This window comes from Rattus norvegicus, chromosome 11 (genome assembly GCF_036323735.1).
Source record: "Rattus norvegicus strain BN/NHsdMcwi chromosome 11, GRCr8, whole genome shotgun sequence".
NCBI lineage: Eukaryota > Metazoa > Chordata > Mammalia > Rodentia > Muridae > Rattus > Rattus norvegicus.
This window is the reverse complement of record NC_086029.1, coordinates 46,493,135-46,520,939: the sequence shown is the minus strand read 5'-3', so window position 1 is coordinate 46,520,939 and position 27,805 is coordinate 46,493,135. Positions and strand designations below refer to the sequence as shown.

Genomic DNA, 27,805 nt, shown 5'->3' with positions numbered 1-27,805 from the left:
CCTCCATCCCAGGAGACCAGCAGTCCCACAGAGATGAAGGGACACTCACCGGCAGGACCCAGCACAGACAACACCACTTCCCTTCAAGGAACCTGCTGTGCGCACAGAAGCCCTGGGTGTTGTTCGCTCAGGAGGAAGGGGTCTCATTCATCCCATGTTCTTCAGCCCAGCTACCCAGCCCAGCCATGCAGTTTTGGGTGGGGCTTACATATGGGGGGACGGCAGTTTCTGGCATCTCTACCAACTAGGGATTGTGTTCGGAGCAGGAAAAACACATTGCAACCGCACTGAGATATGGAGCAATAGCGTCCCTGAACATACAGGATGCAGAGCCTTCTTCATACCACGGGTTCTCACGCTGGGATTATGGTTCGGTGCTAGAGTATTTGCTTGGTGTGTGCAAAGCCCTGGGCACTGAGAACAAACAAGAAAACAAGGTTCCCTGAGACTCTGTCTTACAATACCATCTGGCACAGTGGCCTGGCAACCTGTACCCCCAGTTTATCTGCACACATGTAACTGTACTGAGAGCACGTGGGGTAAACTCCAGGTTTTCTGGGAGCCCCTCAAAGGCCCCTGAGCATGACTTAGTCCGCTTGACCTACCCCATTCCCACTCTTTTTCCTTTTTGTGTGTGTGAGTGTATGTATTTGCACAAGTGTGTATTTGCACAAGTGTGTGCATGTATTTGCACAAGTGTGTAGAGGCAAAGGTCAACATAGGGAGTTTTCCTTAATCATTCTCTATCTTTTTAAAAACAAACAAACAGAAACCCCCATTTATTGAGTGTGTGTGGTAGTCACAAGACAGCTTGTAGGAGTTAGGCCTCTCCTTCCACGGGTGGGTTGCAGGCTGTCAGGCTTGAAGACAAGTACCCCTGCCTGAGCCCTCTCGCAGCCCTCCCTCTCATTCCTGAGATAGGATCTCTCCTGACCTGGAGTTTGCTAACTCACTAGGCATGCTGGCCAGCAAGCTCCTGCAACCTGCTGTGTTCACCTCCCTGACACTGGTGTTACATGGTGCATTGCTGCACCCCACTTTTTCACATGGGTTCTGGGGGACTAACCCCAGGCCTACAGGATGGCATTGTAAACCCTTTACCAAACAGTCCCTGGCCTGTTACCTCACTTCTTAACACCAAACTGTCACAGCATAGCAGTCTGTTTTCTGTCTACACTTTGCAGCTCTCCCTCACCAGAGCACTCCTCTGCCCACCTGCAGCTCAGCTCAGTCCCCTCCCAGAGAGGCAGCAGGGTTCCCACACAGCGCACTTCCTGCTACCAACTCTGGGGTGAAGACCATCTCATCCATCTCTGCAGACTTCAGCATTCTAGTTAGCAGAGTTTGATGGAAACCAGGCGGCCTGGAACCCTTGCTGTACCAGCTGTGTCCAGCCCCAGGTCAGGATGGCTGGCCCTGAGCCATGTGCCCTCAGGGCCATGACAGGTTTCTGCTGATAAACAAAGATATTGCTTCCGCTTCTAAAGTGAACTGGGTTAGGAGAGAGGTAAAGGATAAACTAGAGATTATTGAGACGAATAGAAGGATCTTTTCTTTGGCAGGGGGCTGTCAAAATGGGGTTCACTGTACAGCCCTGGCTTCCTGGAACTCACTCTGGAGACTATCAAGAAGTATCTTAAAAGGTTGGGCATATAGCTCAGCTGCTTGCGTATAAGTGCCTAGTATGCATGAGACCCTGGGTTCAGTACCCAATGGGTACAGCAGGCGTGGGGACACATGCCTGTGATCTCAAGAGGATCAAAAGGTCATGATAATCCTAGACTACCAGAGAGTTCCAGGCCAGTTTAAGGCCAGCTAAGGATAAGAGATCCTATCTCAAGGGGAACAAAACTATCTTGATACATTGTTTAGATCTTGATACATTGTTTTGGAAGGGTCTCATAGTCTAAAACTAAGAGAAGCCCAGCAAAATAAATCATATGATTGTTCAAAAGCAAAAACAACTGTGGAAGTCACTTAAGTCACAAGCTGTGATGAGAGGATAAGGACACCGCAGCAGCCACGTAAGTCACAAGCTGTTACGAGAGGAGAGGCACACCAACAGATAAAGCAGATAGGAAACGTATGTGGGCAGGGAACGGGAAATAGCATACTTGATGTGGGTCATTTTCAAACACAAAAAGGAACAGGCGGAAGACCAGGTGGCCATCACCCTGCTTGGCAAATCAACTGCGGTCCAGTCCTAAAGACACAGCACTTAGATGTTCTGAGACAGTGCCTGACTGAGAATGGCAATGTGCTCCCTCCTCAATGTATCTTTTCAAGTCCACACCAAGTCTCCCAAATGTTCAGTGTGTTCTAAGGACTCCTGCTGTTTGTGTTTTCACCAAAAGCGCTACAACGACACAGGCAACTGGGACTCATCAGCACATGCACAAAACAGGCCTTGTAATACACTCAAGCCAAGATGGTCTGTAGAATTGTATGAGTCTTCTGGTACATGCTTCAAAAGTCAACTTGAAGATCTTCAGGCGCTTACTCCTGCCTTTAGGCTCATAAACCATGGCTGGGAGGAAGCCACTCCCAGCCCAGGCCCCTGAAAAGCACCAGCTGACAAAGGAACAAACCACACCAAGGAGCCACTGGGACCTGGGGGCCTATCTGTTGCCAACCTTCCCTATCTTTACTGACAAGCCTCTTCTCATAGGTGTCCCTTATCCCCAAGGATCTAAGATCTCTATGTGTGCCCAAGATATCAGTACCAAGCCCTGGGGTCCATGGCGTATGTATTCCACATAAACCACATAAACAACCACCGTACAAATTAGGCTCTGTAAAAAGCTGACAACAAAGCCAGGCAGTGCGGCTCATAGCTTCAGTTCCAGCCTTTGGGAGGCAGAGGCAGGGAGAGCTCTGGGAGACCAAGGCTAGCCTGGTCTATAGAGTGTTCTAGGACAGCCAGGGCTATGTTGAAATAGAAACCATGTCTTGAGGAAACCAACCAAACAAACAAAGCTGACAACACTGTAAGAGGACAACTGTAATAGCTCCCTGTAAAAAAGTCAGTATCTTATGGTGCTCACACTTCTTGTGACAGCTGCGTGGTAGAGAAGTAAAGGACATGGCGCAGGCGGGGGGGGGGGGGGGGGGGGCTGTCACTCCACCATGGCAGCCAACATGCCTGCCAGAGGTCAGTTCACATCCTCAATGTACTTAACATTAACGAACTATATACTCAGAAACGGTGAGGGTGGACTCAGGCTGTGTGTGCCTCATGGTGGGGGTGGACTCAGGCTGTGTGTGCCTCATGGTGTGGGTGGACTCAGGCTGTATACGCCTGTAATCTGAGCTCCTTTGTGGACTGATTCAAGATTGCTGGAACCCAGAAGGTGGAGACTTTGAAGATATCGTGGACAGCACAGCAAGACACTGTATCAAAGGATTAAAATGTTACCTTTTATATTATATAACAAGGGGCTGAAGAGATGGCTCAGAGGTTAAGAGCACTGACTGCTCTTCCAGAGGTCCTGAGTTCAAATCCCAGCAACCACATGGTGGCTCACAACCATCTGTAATAAAATCCGACGCCTTCTTCTGGTGTGTCTGAAGACAGCAACAGTGTACGCATATATAATAAATAAGTAAATAAAAAAATATTATGTAACAATTTTAAAATGGAGAGATCCTGTGCTTTACCCTCTTGCCAGCTGAGTTTTTGGAAACACGGTTTTGCTATGTAGTTTTAGAGCTGGTCTCAAACACAGCTCTGGCCTCTGGGTTCTCTGGCCTCAGTTTCCCGAAGATCTGAAACCAGCCCAGGTGACACAGCAAACCCTGTCTTTTCTCAGAGAAAGACAGGTGAGCATGGTAACTTCTGTACTGTGTGTGCGTTACAACCATTTCAAAGAGAGAAGACCATGTCTCAGGGCAACAGAGAAGTGAGGGCTACCACCCATCTTCCCTTGGAACAGTGATTTTTGACATTTGAGATTCTAAGCATATGCCATCATGACGAGCTAGTCACTGTCACCTCTGTGAAGAACACACCTCAACTCCCATGTGCCTGTGTGTCTGACATCATGACCCATCCAACCTGGCTGAGAAAACTTCAATGACATCAGTACTGGGTGTGAAAGGGAGGATCCCAGAATCACTACCCACTCATGCGAGTCTCCAGGCTTCCAGCTCCTACCAGTGGGGTGAGCATCTCCTGCCTGCACATCCAGTCCTTGAGACTTCCTCTGTGCTAACTCGGGGTCATGTGTAACCCCTAACTTCCTAGTCCTAACTCCCATTCTCATCCCTCACGTCAGCTGCATCCTGGCCCAGATGAGGAGGGCCCTTCCACTCTGCCACTCTTTCCAGCCTGCGTGAGAACGCCACTGCTGCTGCGGCCGTGGAACGAGCGGTTCAGTGAGGAAGGCTTAGCAAATACTCCCAGGGCAGGTTATAACTGAGCAGGTCACACTGGGGTTTATGATCAGGAAACTGGAAATCCAGATTGGGTTGGTCACTATGCCTAGCACACACAATTCCTGAGAAGCAGTCGACAACCATAAACTCGGAGAGGCAGACCAGCTGGGAAGGGGAAATAGTTGTCAGTCAGCGCCACGCAAAGGAAAAACTATGATTAAACAGTAAACTAAGTTTCCTTATTTATTTCACTCAGGAAATTCCTGAAAGAATTCCTCAAACTATAATTAGGATATAATTACAATATTCTTGACCTCATTTCATCCATAGGCATGGCAGGTTGCTGAAGGCATAATGTCTGATCCCTAAGTAGTACAGTGCCTGTGTCTGATCCCTAAGTAGTACAGTGTCTGTGTCTGATCCCTGAGTGTACACTGTCTGTGTCTGATCCCTGAGCGTACACTGTCTGTGTCTGATCCCTAAGTAGTACAGTGTTTGTGTCTGATCCCTAAGTAGTATAGTGTCTGTGTCTGATCCCTAAGTAGTACAGTGTCTGTGTCTGATCCCTGAGTGTACACTGTCTGTGTCTGATCCCTGAGTGTACACTGTCTATGTCTGATCCCTGGTACACTGTCTATGTCTGATCCCTGAGTGTACACTGTCTATGTCTGATCCCTAAGTGGTACAATATCTGCTAAGCATGCAGAAAGCCTGGGGTGGATCCCTAGTCCCTCAAAACAAACAAACAAACAAACAAACAAACAAACATAAAATGTAAGTTTAAAAGATGGAGTAGGGGACTGAATTATATTCTAGCCTCACGACTAGAAGCAAAGAAAGACCTCACTGTATCTATCGAAGGGCGTCTCTGTGCCTCGCTTTGGTTCCTCCCAACACAACACAGTCTGACTGCAGGACCTTTTCCAGGACTCGACTGTATCTGAAAGCTCGGACAGTGAGCTCAGCAGGGACCCTCAGTGTTGTTCAGGCAGGGGCACTGAGAGCTAGATGCGGCCACGTGAACAGCATAGCCCCAGTCCTGGGTAGGTGGGAGACAGGGACCTGAGGCTCACTTGAGCTGGCTGGCCATCAGCTCAGCTCTAGGTTCAGCATGAGACCCTGGCTCAACACCTCCCTCTGATCTCAGTGTGGATGCACATCTACGTGTGTGGACATGCTACGAACACTTCATATGCCACATGCATACACATGCACACACACCCACACACGCATACACACACAGAAATACACACATACTTGAGCACACGTGTACACGCAGACATGCAGACACATGCATACATTCCCCCACACGTACACACACATATACACAGGCCCTCACACAAGTTCCCAGAAGGTACAGTCCAGAGTAACCCTGTGGAGGCCTGTTTTACGGCAGAGGACCGCATGCTGTTTGTAGAAATGTAAACAAGCCAACTTAACATATGTCTCTCATCAAGCCAGCGAGGCACAACGGCATCCCAGTAAAACAGTACAAGCTTCCCTCTGGAAGCCAGCCGTCGTTACGGGACGCCCACTTTATAACAACACCTCAGTGAGTCAGATTGGCCAGGTTACCAAGCTTCAGCACTCAACTACAGCCTCCCGTGGACACCGACAGTGCCCTTTAGACCAGACAGGTGGAGAACAGATGTGACTTCACTTAAGGCAAGTGGGAGACTGTCAACACCAAGTGCTGCGGCAGATGGCAGTGACAGGGGAGGGTGGCTGCACCAGACGAACTGGAGAAGGGGTTCTGGCCTCCTTGAGCCACTGCAGGGTGCTGAGACTCCATGGTAAGGAGAGACACAGCAGGGCGGGCACTGAGACCCAGAGTAAGGAGAGACACTGCAGGGCGGGCACTGAGACCCCATGGTAAGGAGAGATACTGCAGGGCGGGCACTGAGACCCCATGGTAAGGAGAGATACTGCAGGGCGGGCACTGAGACCCCATGGTAAGGAGAGACACTGCAGGGTGGGCACTGAGACCCAGAGTAAGGAGAGACACTGCAGGGCGGGCACTGAGACCCCATGGTAAGGAGAGACACTGCAGGGCGGGCACTGAGACCCAGAGTAAGGAGAGACACTGCAGGGCACTGAGACCCACAATAAGCAGCGAGACTCCGGAGTTTCACTGGAAAGTGACACAGTTTCAACCTCTGTGTAAACAAGAAGCTTCCTTCTCAAAAGGTCACAGTATGAACAGCACCACTCTGCACTCCCTCAGCAAACTCCAACCCAGAGATGTCAGTATGAGTCAGCTCCCAATGAGGCTTCCAACACCCATGGGCCGCCACCCTCACTTGGTAAAGCTGACTGAGAGACCTGTAAGTTAAAGTCAACCAGTCAGCTCAAGTAGCCAGGTATATTAGGAAACTAAGATTTTCTTTTTTAAGCTCTTAAGCCAGGTATGGTGGCACATGTCAGTCCCAGCACTTGGGAGGCAGAGACAGGCAGACCCTTGAATTTGAAGCCAGCCTGGTCTAAAGAGTGAGTGTCAGGACAACCAAGGATACACAGAGACTCTCTGTCTTAAAACTAACTAACTACATACATACATACATACATACATACATACATACATACATACATACATACATACATACATGGGAATGCAGTGACAGACAAATCTCTGTGAGTTTGAGGCTAGCCTGGTGAGTTCCCGGACAGCCGGGCTGCTACATGGAGAAACCTTTTCTCGAAAAACCAAAGCAAAACCAATGAAGAAGTGAGTGAGTGAATGAATGAAAAGATATTCTTAAGTCAGCTGCAATGACTCAGGCCTATAACCCTAGCACTTTCAAGCAGAGGCAGGAGGATTGCCATGAATTCTAGGCCAGAGGGATTGGTTCTAGCTACTATCAGCTAGGGTTCTGAGCTGCTGCTGGGTGGTGAGTATCCTTGGACTAAGGATTTGGACTAGAACAGTCACAAAAGGAGAGACAGAAAGATGAAGGGAGCTGGCTGGTGCAGGCCAGGCCCAGGGGCCAAGCACAGCTGCTGGCTGGGCAGAGAGAGACAACACTTTTTATTAACCAGAGTGGGCTCCATCCAGAAAACAATGCTCCCATAAAGAGTTCACAGTAAGGCCAGGGGTCTACACCACTCGGACTGGGTCTGAGTCGGGCCCCTCCTCTCAGGAGCTGGCTGCCAGGCTATCGCAGGCTACCTGGGTGTCCCAAGGCTTTTCTTCACACAGAGAATGTGCTGCCACCTCCTCACTGGCTGGTCATAAATGTTAAACACTAAAAGGAGCCGAGACGCACAGGGCCTCCACCTCACTCACAGTACCTTAACACTTAGTGTGCAGGCACACATACACACAGAGACATACAGCCCACACATGCATATACACGCCTCTGCACATGTATGTGCACACTTTTACAGGATCACTAGCATACAATACACAGTGACATCTCACACATACAAAGACATAGCCCTGCACATGCACACACTGGTGCACCTCTTCTCACATATCTCTCCCACATTAAAGCACCGCCCTCCGTGGACACATGCATGCGTGCGTGCAGACATGCATCATGAGTAACAGGTTCTTAAACAACATGGGGCGCCCCAATCTCTTGTCTGTGATGACACAGCAGTCAATGTGCCAGGACAGCGAACTCATACATTTTTGAGACAACATCTCACCGTGATCCTCCTGCCTCAGTCTTCTGAGTGCTGGGATTACAGGTATGTCTCCCGGGATGGACCCAACACAAGAAACACACCGAGCTCAAGCAGCAACATGACACACACGTGGATGCTCCATTTGGATTCCTCTGCGTGTGGCTTCCATGCGCGTGTGGAGCCAGAGGCTGACGTCAGGTGTCTCCTGTCCCCTTCCACCTTATCTACTGGGACAAAGTCTCTTACTGAACTTGGCACTGAAGAGCTGCAGCTAGGCTGGCAGCCCAGTGAGCCTCCTCAGTCCTGGACTACAGGCATGTGCCAGCCTACATGGGTTCTAGGGTCCTGAGACTCATAAACCAAGTCCTTTACAGCCAGAGCCGCCTTCCGCAGCCCGTGATAAGTAAGATCCACTAACTTCCCCATCTGAACACTCATCTCTATTTGCCTCGCCTCCCCACACAGGAGCTCAGAGCAGATACAGTGCTCTGCAGGGCTCTCCCACTTTTCTAGGCTTGGGTTCTGTTCAACAGTACTTCACATTCTGGCCACTTGACAGCTACCAGAGCATATGGACGTCACTAAACACAAAAACTCTGCTTTTGGGGAAACTGCCTACACAGGCACTTACAGAGGCAATCACCCCTCTGGGGCCAAGAGCTCACAGACTCAGAACTGACCGCCATGCCAGGCAGGAGCTGGGCCTCTGAGTTCTACAGAAAGGATCGGGAGGGAAGGAGGGGGGAAAGCTAGCCCTACACGTGATGCTGAGAACTGGGAAGTACTAAGAATGAAGAACCACACGCACATGCCGGAGAGCAAAGGGAGGCAGGCTTCCTGTGTGGCATCTGGAGTTGCCATTCTTTCCCTTTTAAACATACTGTCGTCTACATACAAATGACATGTGTAAGTCTGGCAGCAAAGCTTATATGGATCCATTTGTTAAGGCCTGAGCCAGGACAGAAGGAAAGAACACCCTGGGGACAGAGCTGTCACAAATCCTAAAGCACTAGTCTCAGAGCACTGCTTACTGGTAGAACACAGTGTTCTCCGGAAATCGCATAGGAGAATGCAGCGGGCACTGCCCCCATACTACCTTCCAGAGATCTCTGAGTCTCACAGCAGGCGGGTCCTCCTCAGCTGGAGCTGACTGACCACAGAATGGCTGCTGAGAAGTTGGGTCAAGGCCCAGTGCTCTGTTCCCTAGGAGCACACAAAGCCCTGCAGCAGGGTCTGGGAGACGACTCAGCTGGTAAAGGATTTAAAAAACCTGAGGACCTGAGTTCAATCCCTGTGATCTGTCTTCCACACTCGTGCCATCTCGGTGGCTGCACACACACATACACATACACATAAATAAAATACATGTAGCAGGACCCTGAGATGCATGTCAATTCAACAATGGGCAAATTCTTATAGCCATTGACCAAATGGGGCAAGAATGTCAAGGGATGTAATTCAGAGTCCCATACTGGAGTGAAGGTCACAGCTCTCCATAGACACATAGGGGTGGGGCGCTTGATTTCATCAGCTGTGGTCTGGTTTGATCCTATCCTGATCCTCCTTCTCTCGGCTGTTTGCTTTCCTGGTTCAGAAACAAGGGATCAAGTACGGGGTGGTGAGTCTGTTAAGGAAAGCTCTTGGTGCCTGGGTGGGAAGAGGCAGTACCAGTACGCAGAGGAGTGTGCTGCAGAGGACGATGACGTCATGTGAGCCTGGCTTGCTCTAGCAGAGCAGAGGCCCCAGCTCTGTTCTCTCTGAAACTTGTCCAGAGACACTCGAGACAAAGAGCTGGATACTGTGGTTGGCATACAGGGCACTGGAAGGACATGGAGCCTCAGAAACACAACGAGACTCTGTGCTTAGCCTCCACAGTGACTCAGGAAGAGCCCTGGTCCATCGAGCCTACAGAGCCGCCAGCTGCAACAATGCAGACAGAGGCTAAGGATTGGCAGCAGGCATTCTGTGCCTTTCTGGTGTCTGGAGTCACAGGAAGACTGGCTTGTTTTAATTTTTTATCTAGAGGTTTGAACCCAGGACCTCTGACACTCTCGGCAAGGGCTCTGCCCCTGAGCTACACTCTCAGCAAACCTCACTCCTTCATTTCCCTCTTGGCAGCACTATTGGGGTAGAAGCTGGCCTGGCGTGTACCAGGCAAACTCAGCTCTAGCCTCAGCCCCATTTTGCATCTTTGAAGGACACACAAACACTTTTACTGGATAAGGTTAAAAGATGGGCTTGGTTGGGAAGCATTTGGCTGTATGGACACAGACTATACAACCATGAAGTTTTAAATAAAAAAAAAACATATTGTAACTTATAAAACCAAAAGTCTAGGGTGATGCTGTCCCTTGGGGAACATTTGGGGATCTCTGGAGACATTTATGACTTTTCCTCTTTGGGGTGGAGGAGGGGAGAAGGTGTACTGGCCTGCAGTGGACAAGAGGCCAGGATGTTAACAAACTTCTTGCAGTGCACAGAGAGACCACCCAGCTGCCCACTGTCACGGCTGAGGCTCCCCCATGCAGAGGAGTAGGATATGGGCTCTGGCTTATGCAAAAGAAAAGACACAGCTCCTTGAGACTGAGCACAGGAGTGAGCTGACTCTTAACCTACCTTTTCCTGTCAAGGGCTAGGATGTCTGCTCCAGGCTTAGGCACTAAATTCTCACACAAATACAAAGAATGCCACAACAGAAATTGCCCATTCTCAGTGGAACAAATACAACCACACAGTAAGTGCTTGTTCCTTTTAGGGGAGGAAATCCCTTTCTCCAGCTGGCCTGCAACCTTCCTGCCACTTCTCAGCGGCCCAAGAAGTCACAAGGCCACATCTGAAGTAATCTGTGCCACTGAGAATGGAGGATTAAATCTGAGAACCAGTGTGTTATGTCTCACCACACTCAGAACATACTCCCACTGACACCTGTACACAGCAGGGGTCTATCTCAGAACACACTCCCACTGACATCTGTACACAGCAGGAGTCTATCTCAGAACACACTCCCACTGACCTCTGTACGCAGCAGGGGTCTATCTCAGAACACACACCCACTGACCTCTGTACACAGCAGGGGTCTATCTCAGAACACACTCCCACTGACCTCTGTACGAAGCAGGGGTCTATCTCAGAACACACTCCCACTGACCTCTGTACACAGCAGGGGTCTATCTCAGAACACACACCCACGGACCTCTGTATACAGCAGGGGTCTATCTCAGAACACACTCCCACTGACCTCTGTACGCAGCAGGGGTCTATCTCAGAACACACACCCACGGACCTCTGTATATAGCAGGGGTCTATCTCAGAACACACTCCCACTGACCTCTGTACACAGCAGGGGTCTATCTCAGAACACACTCCCACTGACCTCTGTACGCAGCAGGGGTCTATCTCAGAACACACTCCCACTGACCTCTGTACGCAGCAGGGGTCTATCTCAGAACACACACCCACTGACCTCTGTACGCAGCAGGGGTCTATCTCAGAACACACACCCACTGACCTCTGTACGCAGCAGGGGTCTATCTCAGAACACACACCCACTGACCTCTGTACGCAGCAGGGGTCTATCTCAGAACACACACCCACTGACCTCTGTACACAGCAGGGGTCTATCTCAGAACACACTCCCACTGACCTCTGTACACAGCAGGGGTCTATCTCAGAACACACTCCCACTGACCTCTGTACACAGCAGGGGTCTCACCACACTCAGAAGTGAGGAGTCTAAATTGAACCAAGCTGCTCCCACACCAAGCTCAGTGCTCCTGCCTTCCCCAGCAATCCAATCAGACTGTCTCCGGCACACCAAGACATCTAGCTGGAGAGTCACCAGAAGCACTAGTAAGAAAGGATCTGTCACTTGCATAAAAAGAAACACGTTACCTACCATTCACATGACACACACATTTTTAGGGCTTATTTTATTTAAAAAAATATATGTGTGGGTATACACATGTGATGACTATAGATGTCTGCAAAGCCCAGAGACACTGGATCCCCTGGACTTGGAGTGACAGGTGGTTATGAGCTGCCCGGCGTGGGTGCTGGGAACTGAACTTTCTTCCTCTGAAGCAAGAACACTGTGTACTCTTAACTGCTGAGCCATCTCTCTATCCCAACACTTCCCATATTGATCAGCTAATGGATGAGACACAGTAACAATGGAACAAACAGATTCCTAATGAGACAAACACAGAGAGGGTGTGGGGGTGAGACAGTGAGAAACACCAGAGGCCCTGCATTAGAATCACTGTTTGATGGGGACCTCGTCTGCCTGTTCTCCTACAGTAAGGGCTTGCTGGGCCATGTGCTCAGCCAGGGGACAGTTTTCAGTGTGCCTGGAAGATGTGAGTGGAAGGAATATGTTCCATTAAAACTGACTAAATGTACTGGGGCTGGAAATGGCCAGGAGCCCAGAGCTTGTTCTGTTCTTACAGAGGACCTGAGTTCTGTGTGCACATATAAGCAGGACTGAGAGCTTTGTAGAAACTGTCACTTTGTCTTTCTGTCCCTTCACTTTATCATGAGTACATTCTCCTGTTGATTACAGGCCTCTGTCATCTGAAGGGCACACAGGTCATTATACTGTCACCTCACAGTTTACTTCGAGCCACTCCCTGACTGTCGGGAGCCACTTCCTATTATTTGTTACCATGTACAACAAGGAAGGCTCTTCCAACTGCCTCTGTGTTTCATGTCCATGGGATTAAAAACAATTTACCGTGATCGTGTTAATATTCTAATCATTTATCATACGGGAAATGCAAAAGTCACAATGAACTTCTCTTCCCTTCCCTCTGAATAGTGGCACAGGTCTACCCCCACCAAGACAGGGAAGGGCTGCAGTTCCCATGCACGGCAGGATGTAAAATGGAGCATCATGCTGGAAAACCGAGGCTTCTGAAGACATTAAGCGTGGGGGCCTGACACAGCCGAGCAGTTGAGAGCACTTGAGAGCACTTGCCTGTAACTCTAAGCCATCCCAGCTCTTCCTCTGGCTTCCATACATGCACAGGTACATGCACCTGCACACACATGTACATGCACGTACACACATAAATCTTTACAAAATTAAGACACAGGCTGGAGAGATGGCTCAGTGGTTAAGAGCACTGGATGTTTTTTCCAGAGGACCCAGGTTCAATTCCTAACACCCATGTGGCAGCTCGCTTGTCTGTGACTCTGGTACCAGGGATCCTCACACGGACACACAATCGTTTAAAAAAAACAAACAAAAACTTCTGCTGGAAGGAACTCAATTGTCCATGATCAGGAAATGGATTCTGTGCATCCGTGTGCCTTACTCAGCAGTACAAGGTACAGGAATTATCAGTATCTACCTCTTGGCTGACCTTCAAATAGCCTGAATGAGTGAGAAAGGCCAGAGCTGGAGTAGCAGAGGACACGCCCACTTACCCAAAGCTTCCTTCAGTTTACTTTGAGGACAGTTTTAGGCAGCCCAGTCTAACCTCGGGCTCACTGTGTAGCTGGAGGCTGGCCTTGACCTCTAAAGTCTCCTGCATCTACCGCCGGCTGCTGGGACTATAAGCCTTTACCACCATACCTGGTTCTCTTAGCATAAAACTTCTTAAGTGCAAACTCATCTACAGTGACTGAAAGGAGGGTGACAGACAGTTGTCTGGAGATGTGGATATGAAATATCGCAAGAGGGAACCTCTGGAGGGGACAGACACACAGTCTTGATGGTGGTGAGGGTCTTAGGGGTTGTATGCATGTCAGCCCCATCAAAGCACACAGTATGTGCAGTGTTGGTGTCGTGGCTCGGTGGTAGTCTTTGTGAGGACTTGGGTTTGTGTAACCATGTGCAGGTTACTGTGTGTCGGTAAAGCTTGACGGGGTGGGAGCACAGAAAGGACAAATGGGAACGCCTATATCAGACTCAAATGCCAGTTTGAAGAAGGTTGGTGCTCATGTCCAAACAGTTGTATGGACTGAAAAGCAGCCATGTTTAACTCTGATCCTTCTGCATTAGTCTCTTTGACTGCCTTAAAAAATATTATGTATACTGTGTACTTTAAACAACACAGGTTTACCTCACAGTACCAGAGGCCATGATCAAGGGACAGCTGACTCAGGTCTCTTGGAGGCTTGCAGATAAGTGCTTTCCAGCCATGTCTTTATGTGGGTGCTTGGAGGGTAGACAGAGGGAGGGAACTTTTTTCCCTTTCAAGAGGACACTCCTATCAGATAAGGGCTCACCCTATGACTTCACCAAATTATCTACTAATGACACTTTCTCCAGAGAGTCCCTTGGGGGCTGAGTCTTCAGCAGAGTGACTTAATGGTCACTAGCTGCTTCCTGCACTGTGAACTCCATTCTGCTGGATGACATGCTGCTGACATCTGGTTACTGGTCCCTGGAGAGGTAATGGTCTGTGTGAACTTGGTCACTTCTATCTCTCCAGCAGACTGGGAAGGATGAACCACAAGCAAATTCTTCACTCAAACACAGAATAAATAAGACTATCCCAGTTACAAATTATTGAAAAGTGCAACAGACTCTTCTGCAGACAGAAGGCTCATCCCCAAAAGACCCACTTCAACCGTGTCATGTTTGAGTGGCTCAGATTGGGCAGCTGAGTCAGCATGGCCCTCACAGAGTCTCGGCAAGGCCCTCACAATCCAGGGTGAGGGCCATGATGTCAGCCGAACCCAGTACTGGGCAAACGCACCAGGACTGAGCAGCTGCTGCCACGCATTGGAAGCGGCTGTTAAAGCTGACCACCACCAGTGGACAGACAGCATTAGAAGGCTGCCAGCAAGCAGCTCATGCCACAGCTCCCGACATAGGTGCTACATGCTAGCAGTGGAGAACTGGGGCGAAGAGAGAGACAGCCCTGATGTAGTACAGCTGGAGGGGTATCTCGGTCACCCTCCTTTCTAGGGCCCGGCAGTGGGAGTGCTCAGGGCTGAGAAGAGACCCCACACTGTAAGGATGGTCAAACACACCTGGAGGACACCCCACAGTGTCATCCTGCCTTAAAGGAGTGGGTGTGGGGTTCTGGTAGCGGTTTTTTTTTTTTTTCAGAGCTGGGTACCGAACCCAGGGCCTTGTGCTCGCTAGGCAAGCGCTCTACCCCAAACCCAAAAGTGGTAGCGTTTTTTTTTTTTTTTTTTTGGATGTGGGGTTCTGAAGTGCTGCTGCAGCCAGGTCTCAAGCCATCAGGAAGGCTGCCTGCAGGGAGCAGTGGAGCCTGCCCTAAGTCACCTAAGTCACAGGAAGTCCTGTCAGGGTTACTGCACAGGCAAAGGTTTCCACAAGACTCCTGGGCAGTGAAAAGTTTGAAGAAATAACACTGCAGTCTCCACTGATGGGATATCCCATCTGGATATCCGTGAGAAAGGGTCTCAGTCTGAGCACCTTCAGATGGACTGCATGAGGAGCTGGACCCTTTCAAAGGTAACTAGGATATGGGGGGCATTTGGGGAACTCCAGGGAGTCTCACAGGTATCTATGAGACAGGACAGAAAACAGGGAAAATGACAAGAGGGCATGAGAAGGGGAAGGAGCCCCCAAGTCCCCGCCAGAGTCTAAGTTCACGGTGGAGGCTGCTTACCTAGAACAGCTTTCTCCTTCCATGGAGAGTTTTCTTAGGATGTTAAAATAGCACTGACCCAGGCTTAATGCCAGTGTCTGTGACCTTGAATCTATCCTTACTCCTACGACTTTCTGAGAATCCCACAAAGTGAATCATGAAGCTCGTTTATGGCCCAAACATGTCTCACAACAGTAAGGACTCCTTACATTCCTGTGACCCTGGATTTTTGTCTCATCACTCTGAAATCCTGTCCTACACACCCCAGGAATCACCCTCGGGTCCCATTTTCTAAAAAGGAAAAATAAAAAGAGCAGCTCCTTAGAAACCTGTGGAGCCACCTAATTTCAAAGCCACCAAATCACACATACCCAGCTGTCACCAAGACCCCTGAACACAACTCTCTTGAGAGGCTTATCCACCTTGGGGTTCCTTGGGGCCCCTCCTTCTCTCCCTATTGCCCAGCTGAGCTCTGTGTTAAGCCCTTTCCTTAACAGTCTCCGTCCCTGCAGCCTATGGAATCATCCTGAAATTCCCTTCTCCTCTACAGCCAAGAGTCCTGGCTTCCCCCTGAGTACAGGTTTCAGCACAAAGTCCCCAGGCTGCTGCAGGGGTCCTTTGTTTCCACTGCCTTTGGCACTTAAGAGAAGGGGTGATCTCCAACACACCCATGGGACAACTGGGCTGTGACAGGGCTGCCTCCTCCCCTTGCTTCTCTCCAGCTCTGCTAAGAGATCTCTACCTAGAGTCAGACATGGTGATTCACACCTTCAGTCCCAGCACCCAGGAGGTTGAGCAGGGAGGAGTGCAAGATCAAGGCCAGCCTGGTCTACATAGCAAGACCCTGTCTCAAGACTGCAATAAAGATGTACCTCCTAGCTGATTAAAATGTTAACTACCAAAGGAAATTTCTCTGGTACACCATATGAGCCGAAATACACCAGAATGTCTGATGGCCTCTGCCAGATGCCTCCATAGTTAGTTCTGTCAGCCAAGTCCAGGAGCTGCCTTCCTGCTCTGCTCTTCCTTCCCATCCCTACAAGAACCCAGTGCCCCACCCCACAACCTTAGGACTGAATCACAGGGGTCCCTCTTTCTTCTATTACTGTTTCCAAACCAGCCCACACCTATCCCTTTACTGGGCCTTCTCACTCAGGCCTCTGCTCAAATGTCATGTTAGAAGAGAGCCATCTCTGTCTAAAAACAGTCACTGCCCCCTTGCACCCCACTCCCACATTTAGCTTTCTGTGGTGGCAGTCAGGACTCGATATCACACAGGTCACTGTCCCAGCAGCAAAGTCTCCTATTCCACCTGAACAGGGCTTTTCTGTTGCTGCCACAGCCCAGCACCCAAGATGTTCAGTCTATTGTGGCATCTGACATCCTCTGATGAATCCACTCCAATGTATACTATGCACAGAGTGGCTTCAACTATGTTTTGTAACAGAAAGCAATTGAAGCCACTCTGGCTAACCACTCATGTGTGGGCACAGTGGCTCCTCCTGAGAAGAGGAGCAGCTCCTCCCTGCAGCTCTGGTAGTCTGCTGGGCCCGTGGTGTTCCAAGACTGCGGGTGCACTGTCCTGAGCCTCTCTTCATCACACCTGATGTGTGATGTGTCTACATGTGTGTTCAAGTCCCCTCCTCCTTTTTTCTTTTTTTTGCTGGACTAGGGGCTAAGCCCAGAGTCTCAAGCAAAGTGGACAAGCCACAGCCCTCCGGACCGTCTTCTAATTTATCAGGTTCAAGTCTCACTAAATTGCCCAGCCTGGTACTGGACTCTCTCTGTAGCCCATGCAGCCCTTAGCCTGCTGTCCTCTTGCCTCAGCCTGAGCTACCAGACCTGGCTCTAATGTCCTCCTTCTGTGGTGGTACTCATCTTTATTCCTACGCTGGGAGGCACAGGCAGGTGGATCTCTGTGAGTTTGAGAGCATCCAGGTCTATGCAGTATGTTCGAGGCCAGCCAGGGATACATAATGAGAGTGTCTCAAAGATTCCCATCACAGTGGGTTCCCCGCAATCATGTCACTTCAGCTTTAGCTCTGTAAAGTCTATTCACAAACACAGTTGCTTTCTGAGGGACCAGAAGCCAGGATTTGATAAGTACAATTCAACACACAGCAGTCCCTGATGGTTGCTTGACCTAAGTGAGCTAGTTAACAGTTTCTGGCAATACAATCACACCGGCCTCACTTGGGCACAGGAGTAAGGCTCCCTGGCAGTGAGATGGCACACCCTGCACCACCGCACGGCACTGACAGGAAAAGTAGGAGAAGCCTGAGAACAGCCCAGCTCCTGGGTCAGGTTGGTCGAGTCGACTGGGCCTCCTCCTCGGCTGAGCCTGAGCAAGGATGTCAAGTGTCTTTGTATTCTATTCTATGGTATTCTGCATGACAGTATGGGGACTGAACCTACAGGCTCACATGGAAGGCATCAGTGCTACCACAGAGCCGTACCTAAACCCTTTCGTTGCCTTGGATTCTGAGACAGGGCCTCACTAAGCTGCACAGGCTGGCCTTGAGCTCACTCTGTAGCCCAGGCCTTGTATTCTATACTCCTTCCTCAACCGCCCAATAGCTAGGACCAGGCCAGCACCGCCAGGCCCAGGGCAAATCTCTACAATAAGGCACAGCGACTCCTTAATGCACAGTACGTTCTCCACAAATGCCAAGTGTCCCAGGCTGATCTGAGAGCAGACTGTTACTGTCACCCTGTCTCGCTCAAGTTTTGCAAACCCTTCGGCTGGATATTCTGGCCCACTGACTGATTATAGCATCAGAGAACAGGACGTCAGAGAACAGGACATATGGGCACAGGGCTGGGGCTGTAGCTGAGCTGCCTCGTGCTTAAAGCTCTGGGTTCCACACCATTACCACATACACTGGTGCACTACGGTGGGGGGGGGTAGGCAGAAAGCCAACTTACATGAGACTCTGTTCCTGCTTTGGAGGGATAAAAGGCAAGCGACACTGCCTGAATGACAGGGTGGAATTTCTGGGGTAAAATTTGTAGCAAAAAGTGACCTGCTAACTAGAACATTTATCCAGCGTAAAGCCAAAAACAGGATCACCTCAGTGAATAAATCTTAGGAAAGTGGGGTGTTCAGCACCACACTTCTTCCTGGGAAGGGATGAATGGACTCAGCTTACAGTAATGAGGGCTGTTGTGCTGGCTGGTTTTGTGTGTCAACCTGACTCGAGCTGGAGTTATCACAGAGAAAGGAGCCTTCCTTGAGGGAATGCCTACACAAGATCCAGTTGTAAGGCATTTTTTCCAACTGGTGATCAAGGGTGGGAGGGCCCAGCTCATTGTGGGTGGAGTCATCCCTGGGCTGGTGGTCCTGGGTTCTATAAGACAGCAAGCTGAGCAAGCCAGGGGAAGCAAGTCAGTAAGCAACATCCCTCCATGGCCTCTGCATCAGCTCCTGCTTCCTGTGTGAGTTCCAGTCCTGACTTCCTTTGGTGATGAACAGCAATGTGGAAGTGTAAGCTGAATAAACCCTTTCCTCTCCAACTTGCTTCTTGGGCCTGATGTTTATGTAGGAATAGAAACCCTGACTAAGACATAGGCTGTGTAGGTGGAAATACGAGGAGTCCTGTAGGATGATGGAACCCACTGTTCCAGTCAACTCTAAGGGCGGAGCCCCTTGCACCACCTTGGCCTCTGTCTCAGAACCTGCTCATTCTTGCTGAAGCCATTCTGTTTCCCACATCGTTAGGACAAGCCAAAAAAGTAATGTTAGGTACAAGTTGTTCTCAGGTATCAAGTCCTTTAAAATGTCCAAGACTCTGGTGATCCAACACAGACACAGCCCTGGACACCAGGAATACAGCAGGAAGACAGAGCCCTGGTGCCTTGGCTGCACCCACGGTCACAGATTAGGTCTCTACGCTCCAGTTCTCTCATCTGAATTGGGACAACAGTGTACTCACTCCCCTGTAGTAGAATCAGGACCCCTCAGCAAGCACTAGCTACACTAGATGGGAGGGTTAATATCAACTGTCAACTTGGCAAGAGACAAGCATCTGGGCATAAGCGTGTGAGAGTTTCTAGACTATGGTAACTGAGGTAAGAAGAGCCACCCTAAATGTGGGCGGTTCCATTCCCTAGGCTGAGTAAGGGAAAAGTGAACTAAGCACCATTGTTCATCTCTCTGCTTCTAAAACATACATGCTACGTTACACTCCACATACACTCCTGCTGCCAAGATTTCTCCACACACACAGTGCCCAGAATATAAGCCAGCAAAACACCCATACATTTGACACCCTCTTCCCTCTCTCGGGACTAGAGAGATAATTCAATGAATAAAGGTTCTTGACTCCAAATATTCTGAATTCAATCCTTAGGACTCACATGGTAAAAGGAAAAACGGCTCCTTCAACTTGTCCTCTGACCTCTATATGTGTACTGTGGCATACATACAGCCCCATGCATGCACATGTGGGCACACAATCACACAAATAAAATTTTTTAAGCCACAGTGAGTTATAATTTCCTATACAGTAGGAGGGCTATTATAAAAACTCATGAAGGTTGGTATTGTAAGGATGAGAAGAAGCTGGAGTCCTGGTGCATGCTGGGAGCCGTGAACTGTGATACAACGGTCAGATAGACAGTCTGGCACTCCTTGAGTAAATCAGTGCTTTCCACTGAGCCTGATGACCTCAGTTCAACACAAGGGACCCACAGGGTAAAAGAAGGTAACTGGTTCTTGTGAGTTGTCCACTGACCTACACACATTTACACCTATACCAACACACACCCCACCAACACTCCCCCATACCCCCATACACATACACAGTGGCACAGGCTCACCCGCACAGAGGCATGACTGTAAAAAAGAAAACAGCAAAACAAATACAGAAACAAACATAGTATCACTACTCACAGCCAGAATAGGCTGGCTTTTAGCCTTGTAAAAGGAGAAGATCTGATCCATGAGGCAACAATCTATCAATATGTGGTCGAGCCTCATGGATGTTATGCTGCTGCATGAAATAAGCCAGACACTCAAGACTGAACACGCATAATTTGATTCATGTGCAAGGGCCCTAGGGAGAGACAGCAGAATAAAACCTGCTGGTGGAGAGGGGGTTCAGTGGCAGTTTCCTTCTAGATGATGACATTTTTCTGGAATGAGAAATTACATGGCAGCATGACACTGTAAAATGTACTAAAAACCCAGCACTGCATACTTTAAAGTGGACAAAATGTATTTTATCTCAATTAAGAAAAACAGTCAGATGCAGTGATAAACCTGTAATCCCAGCCCCTGGGAGGAGGCAGGAGAGTTTGGAACCAACCTAAGCTGCGTGGTGAGTTCGAAGCCAGCCTGAGCTACGTGAGACCCGGTCTTAAAGCCCACAGTGGGGGAGCTGGAGAGATGGCTCGTGGTTCAGGACGCTTGCTGCTCTTGCGGAGTCTGATGACCAGCATCCACATCACGGGGCTCACAACCACCTCCAACCCCAGCACGGGGCCCGCTGTTCTTTTCTGTCTTTTCTTTTGTTAGTTTTTGAGACAGCACAATAGCTCAGGCTGGCTTTGTGCTTCATCCTTCATTCTGGGCTTTAGGCTGCCTTCAGCTCCTGGTCCTTCCCCTATGCAGGGAACCCAGCATGTGCTCTTGACACCAGGTAGGTCAGGCTCTGAGAAGTAGGCACACAGCAGGACTCAGGTGTGCCTCAGTCTCCAGCTGTGCCTCTCAGAGTGACCCTTTCACCGGGGTGACCCTTTCACTGGGGCTGTCCAACACCCTATCTAAAAGACAGACCTCAGGAGTAGACATTTGTTTCTCTTATTGAGCACCTGCCTGTGACATTTCCATGTAAACATCCCTTCCAGGAGACCAGGAGTTTCCTGGCCAATGAGTACTGACCTCCTATCTCACCAGGCCCAGGACAGCCATCTGCCAGGCTATGATGCTTGCCCAACCCCCACCCAATCCTGGGCCTTGAGCCCAGGGCCTTAGGCAAGCCAAGCAAGCACTCTGACAGCTGCTTTCTGGCTTCAGAGGGAAGGTGTTGAGATGGGCACATGGGAGGGACGTAATAGCTACCCAGGCAGTGTACTAGGCTCAGTCTGTCCACTCTTCACCAACCCCTACCCATACCTAGAGAGACAAAGGGAGGCGCTCTCCTCAGTGGGGTTTGTAGAGTCCCCTGGTCTGAACAGAGATGGGGATCTTCCAATTCCCACCTGATACTTAGGCTACAAACCTAAGTGCTGGCCAGATAGCCTGAGAGGGTACAACCTCTTCTTCCCCACAGTGGTGTCTACCACATACCACAATAGTCATTGAGAGTCCCTGCAGTGCAGTGTCTTCTGTTTGGGCAGGACGAAAGGTCATAATAAAGAGATAGCAGGAGCTCTATTTGATCCCCTTGGATCTTCTCAGAGAATAACCCTTCTCCACATTCAAACACACACACACACACACACACACACACACACACACACACACACACACACACCTCTCTTTGTCTCTCACACACTCACACACACAACTCCCTCTCACACACACACTCTCCTTCTCTCTCACACTCCCACTTTCACACTCACACACACACACACTCATAACTCTCTCTTCCTCTCACATACACTCACAACTCTCTCACACTCACACACACACTCTCTCCTTCTCTCTCACACTCCCACTTTCACACTCACACACACACTCTCACTCTCTCTCACACTCCCACTTTCACACTCACACACACACTCTCACTCTCTCTCACACTCCCACTTTCACACACACACACACACACCTCTCTTCCTCTCTCTCTCTCTCTCACACACACACACTCACAACTCTCTCTTCCTCTTTCACATACACTCACAACTCTCTCTCTCTTCCTCTCTCTCTCTCTCTCACACACACACACACACACACACACACACACACACACACACACACCACACACACATGCAATTATTTTGCTTTCTGTTTGTCTAGAGGTCACCTCTACAGAAAGTACAGCACAAAAGAAACAGAAACATCCTCATCAGATGCAGAACGGTCTTTGAATAACTGAACAACATGGACAATTTTACGTTCCGTCAGTACACAGACTTAGAGGGGAAAGCCACTCACAGCCAGGTGTGGTGGTACACTTCTTTAATGCCAGCACTTGACACAGACTTAGATGTATCTCTGAGTTCAAGGGCAGCCTGGTCTACATAGTCTCAGGACAGGACAGGCTTACCCAGAGAAACCTCAACAAAACCAAAAAGCAAAAAGAAAAGACCACTGCACAGCATCCACTATAAAATACCAACACAGTACCTATCTGTCTTCTGTGCTCCCAGGACATTGGAAGTTTTATGTAGTGACATGAACTAGGCAGGGGTGAGCCTGAGCGACAGAACCCCTGCTTGTTCCTTCTTTTCTGTCTTTCCAGCTGTTCTAACCACGGCAAATTCCCTACCGTCAGAAGACAACTGCGTCCCCACTGTCACCCTCCCACAGGAAGTGCCCCAGCACCTTGTTGAGCTTGCCAAGTGAAGATATGAGATCCGCCCATTCGCTGGAGGACTCGAAGTTTCTTAAAGCCTTCTCGATAACTGACGCGTAGCTTCTGTATCTGTAATCGGTTAGCAGCTCCTGCTCCTCTGGGTCCATCTTACATTCTCGCGGGGAAGGAGGGATCTAGACAGGAAATCAGAAAACACACACATCAGAAAATCAGCACTGCTCCCCAGCAGAAATCCTCCCCAACTCAGAGCTACGAGAGACCTGTGTCCACAGCCTGGGCTTACTGGGCAATCCAATTCAAATATTTAGCAAGTTCCTCAGCCAGGCACTGGGTAAATAAAGATAAAGAGTTCCCGCCCTCACGGATTCTGAGGGACACAAGTGCACTGTGCAGAGAGAAACAAGGATGCTAGGTGTGCCAATGGACAAAACTAATTCTAGGAGAGAAACCAACAAAGTTATACACTACTGCTGGCTGGCTGCAAGCACAAGGCTCCTCCAATCAACAGGCCTTCATCAATCCCAAGGGTGTGCTTTCAACCCAAGAGGTCCACTTGGTAGTTCAATCCTCTATGACTGGACTAGGAGACTGGAAATATTTTCCGTGAAAACCAAGTAAGAGGACTGGCAAGATGGCTCAGTGGGTAAAGTAATTGTTATAGGAGTTCTGGCCAGATGTGGTGCGTGTGTCTGTAATCATGGCACTAGGCAGTGAGGCAAGAGAACTAAGAGTTCAAGGTTATCCTCAGAGACATGGTGAGTTCAAGACCAACCTCAGATGCATGAGATCCTGAGGGTCATGACAGAGACAGGTAGACAGACATAGTTAGAGGAGAGGGAGGGGGCATGGGATTTTGTGTGGTGGGAGGAAGAAAACATACATTTAGTGAAAATGGCCAGTCAAGCAAGATCATATATGTTATGACTCCATTTGGGCAAAATACCTGAGGTGGGCAAGTCTCTCGTGATGTTAAGCAGGTTAGTGGTTGTCTGAGAGGACCATAGACGGACAGATCAGGTCATTCTGAGGTCATGGGAATATGATTATGGCAATCACTGCTCAACTCTGTAACTCCATTGAAGATGGCTGAATTATACACTTGGTAAATTTGATGGTCTGTAAATTATACCCAAATTAACACTTAAAAAAAAAACCTCAACTAAACCCTGAATTCTATCCACTCAGCACTCTCTCCCCTCATTTTCCCACTTTGTAGAAAGTGGCTCATCTGTGGCTCTACACCTATCCCTTCACTTGCCACACTCAAACTAGGTCCTGCTGCCTCTGCCTGTCCCTCTGTCCTGCTGCCTCTGCCTGTCCCTCTGTCCTAATGCCTCTGCCTGTCCCTCTGTCCTGCTGCCTCTGCCTGTCCCTGTTCTGCTGCCTCTGTCTGCCCCTCTGTTCTGCTGTCTGTCCCTCTGTCCTACAGGTGTCCAGTCTCCTGCTCTCATTCTTCTCCCCTCCCAGGCTCTCACGTGGCATTCCCAGAATTCTCTTGCTGCCCCATGTAAAGCTCTCCCTATTACCAATGCCTCCCTCATTCTACAAGGCTCCCCTCTTCTCCCTTCACTGTACTGGGCGTTCCAAGAGAGACTCATCCTGCCAGTGCTGCTGCAGTATGCAAATGAATCCACAAGATTCACCCTCAGCAGGACTGGTAAGCTTTTTCTGAAATAACAGGCTTCGCGATTTGTGAAAACATGAGGAAAAGGCAGTGGTCAGAGTCTCGATTTGTGAAAACATGAGGAAAAGGCGGTGATCCGAGCAGTGGTGCTTTTATTCCATCAAGTCTACAAAGTTCCTATAGCCAGCCGCAAAGTCTATGAGCTCCCTGCCCCACTCTGTTCCCTCTAAGGAATTTTCAGTGTGAACTCCAATACAACCACGGTCCTGAAATATCCCACGCACAGTTTGTGTATCAAGTGTCCCAGAACAAAAATCTTGGGCAGGACTGGGTCTCTAGTCTAACTCGAGGAGCTACTTAAATAACTGTAGCTGAATTAGGCTGACACGAGGTGACAGAGGGTAGGGTAGGCTGGAATACTGACCGAACCTGGGCTGGGGCGGGCGCTCAGTCAGGTAAGTGCTGAGAACCTGAACATCCCCATAACCCAGATACAAAGGCCAGATGTGCTGGGTACACACTTGTAATCCTAGCACGGGCTCTGTCCACCAGCCTGGCCTAACCTGGGCTCCAGGTTCAAGGAGAGACTTTGCCTCGAAATAAAAAGGATGTCCTTCCTGAGAAAGGAAGCCCAAAGTTTGGCTCCAACACTCTCTCTCTCTCTCTCTCTCTCTCTCTCTCTCTCTCTCTCTCTCTCTCAGTGCTATCCGAGTCTGATTTGGACAAGAGAGGAAAGAGGAAACCCAGCTGTCAGCAAAGGAGTGCTCAGAGTCCACATGTGTGGACTCTCATGTCACCAGGAAGAGCTGCATCACTGCCGAGTAACCTATGTATCAGGAGAGCCTGGCTGCCCTTGGCAAGGAGGCTATCAGCCAGGTAGGAAGAGGCAGCAGGTGCAGTTCTTTCTCTGTGATGGCCCGATGCTGGAAGAGAGTGCTGGCTGGTGCAACTGCATGGCTACATGGCTAGAAAGTTCAGAAATGATTCAAGCAAAGCCCCTTCCAAATATGGACACGGGGAATTACAACACTACACAGCTTCTGTGTCAGCTCCATACAGACTTCACTTATGAAACACACTGAAGTCTCATGAGGAGCATTACTGCCGAAAGATGGGGATATTAGGGATTGGTGGTAGTCAAGGATTCGGGCTCAGTTCTGTGGGAATCTCTGTTATGCAAGTGCAAGAACGGCCAGGTCAACCTCTAAACCGCTCCTCTCTCGAGCTATCTCTGACACCTTCTTTGTGAGATACAACTGCAGTTCAGTGGGCTGATAGCGCTATGGTGGCTACAAACGATCATACACAAAGGGACAGCCGTATGCACACGTGCACATGACACCTTTGCCTTAAAACCTAAAGCATCCGCAGGAGCTCATCGCCTTACGCATTCCTAATTTCTTAGCTCAGGTGAAGACCCAAAAGTCATCTGCTGGATCCGGAAGTTGATTGAAAATATGCTTACAAGGAAGGAGTATGATGATCACAGTAAAAGCAGACAATCAGAGCCCTTCCCATTTACCTGCAGATAATGTCCCTGCTTCTACAGAGCATCAACCCTGTTTTGAAATCGATCTATCACCCTGAGATCAAATGATACTAGGGGGAAAAACAAACAAACAAGACACCTGACACCTCACAGGAACACAGGAATAGCTTTTAAATGTTGGGTGTCCTCAACAACCCTACACAGGTTTCCCGACAGGGGACTGCTGTCACCGGGTGAGCACCTCCTCCGCGGCTTATCCGCGGGCGCTGGGCCAGGCCGGCTGGGGCTGGTGCACCCATGGCTGGGACCCCATTAGGGAACCTGGAAGCCCTGCTCAACAAAGGCTGAGCTTCCAGAATCGCCCTGGGCCGGCTGGGAGGCCAGAGGTGGCCATCCGACCTCCACCTGCGGCCCGAGGCCCGCTCGCACGGACCCTTCCAGGCGCCGAAGGCCGGGTCTGAAGCCCACACCCACGCGCGGCCGTGCCCGCACTGCAGCAGACGCGCCGCCGCCGGAGCCCTGCACCTCCGCCGCTCCGGGCCCGCGGGGACCACACTTACCGGCGGCCGCGGACCTCGGCGGCGGGCGTGGGACGGAGCCCGTCGGCTGCGGGACGCGGCGGCTCAGCGTTTCGGCGGAGAACGGGAACGCGGAGGAAGCGCAGCGCCTCAGCCCAGCTGCCGCCACTCCCGGGAACTAGGCGACTGGGGGCGGGGCCGGAAGGCGGGGACTCAGGAGGCGGAGCCCAGAGGCAGGCCCTCAGCGTGGGGCGGGGTCCTTGGCGGTGGCTGGGCGGGGGTCGAAGTGGGCGGGGCCGTGACGTTGGTGGGTGGGGCGGAGCCTTGACCGAAGGGCGATGCCTCTCTCCTCCGGAGCCGGGCTCTAGGCGGGTGGGCGGGGCCTTGGTGGCGGGGTTGGTTTGGCCTCTGCGCCCTGGTCACCGAAAGACACTTGAGACGGAGAGAGAGGAGGTTTGGCGGTGTGGGCGGGGCCTCTGTTCTCAGGGCGGGGCTCTGGAGATTCCGCAGGACCGATGGTGGGTGGAGTCTCTGAGGGCGGGGCCTTGGGGCCGGAGACTTGTCCAAACTGCCTAGGGAGGTCCGTGGTGGGCGTGGCCTTGCTATGTAGTCCCGGAAGGTCTCACATAAATGGGCAGGTAAACCTGGGCTTTCCAAAGACAACCAAAAGAGAGGGAATCTCTAGAGTCAGGGCTAGCCCAGAGTTGTCCACCCCAAGGTTTTGCGTCAGGGCCACACCCACAACCTCCACAGCGGGGCGGAGGCAGGAAGAATCTCAGACACAGGGAGCAGAAGGCTTGGGCATTCCCAGTTAAGGTGTCCCTGCATCCTCAAACACTGATATCTCTGGACCTAGCGAACATGGCTTGACAGCTATGGAATAAGAAGAGTGTTGGGGTCTGAAAACTCCGCCCGATATTGACCTTGTCTTGATGACGCCAGCTGTAGCGTTCTGCCAACTGAAACAGCGCCATCTACTGACTAAGGTCATTTTAGTGGTGGCCTCTTCCTGTTTAACCTGTTCCTTGGTTTTAGTTCTAATCCATAACAACTTTAGAAAGAGCTATCTGTGCTGGCCAACTTGACACAAGCTAGAGTCACCTGAAAGGAGGGAACTTAATGGAGAAAAT

The 27,805-nt window shown here is 50.2% G+C and overlaps 1 protein-coding gene across 3 annotated transcripts in view; it reads right to left on the bottom strand.

Annotated features, from left to right (window-relative positions):
- The window catches only part of Dop1b (DOP1 leucine zipper like protein B), a 101,544-nt gene extending 74,662 nt beyond the window's left edge, over window positions 1-26,882 (bottom strand). The window contains exons 1-2 of one of the 3 annotated variants that reach the window (XR_005491035.2): window positions 26,718-26,878; window positions 23,053-23,217 (exon numbers count right to left, since the gene is read on the bottom strand). Coding sequence is in view for 2 of the 3 variants with exons in the window: in NM_001191660.2 (NP_001178589.2) it covers window positions 23,053-23,190 (138 nt within the window). In the remaining variant the exon portion in view is untranslated. Of the gene's footprint in view, window positions 1-23,052; window positions 23,218-26,717 lie in introns of all 3 variants that reach the window. The other 2 variants (NM_001191660.2, XM_039088417.2) reach the window with 2 other exon arrangements.
- Between the last annotated feature and the right edge of the window lie 923 nt (window positions 26,883-27,805).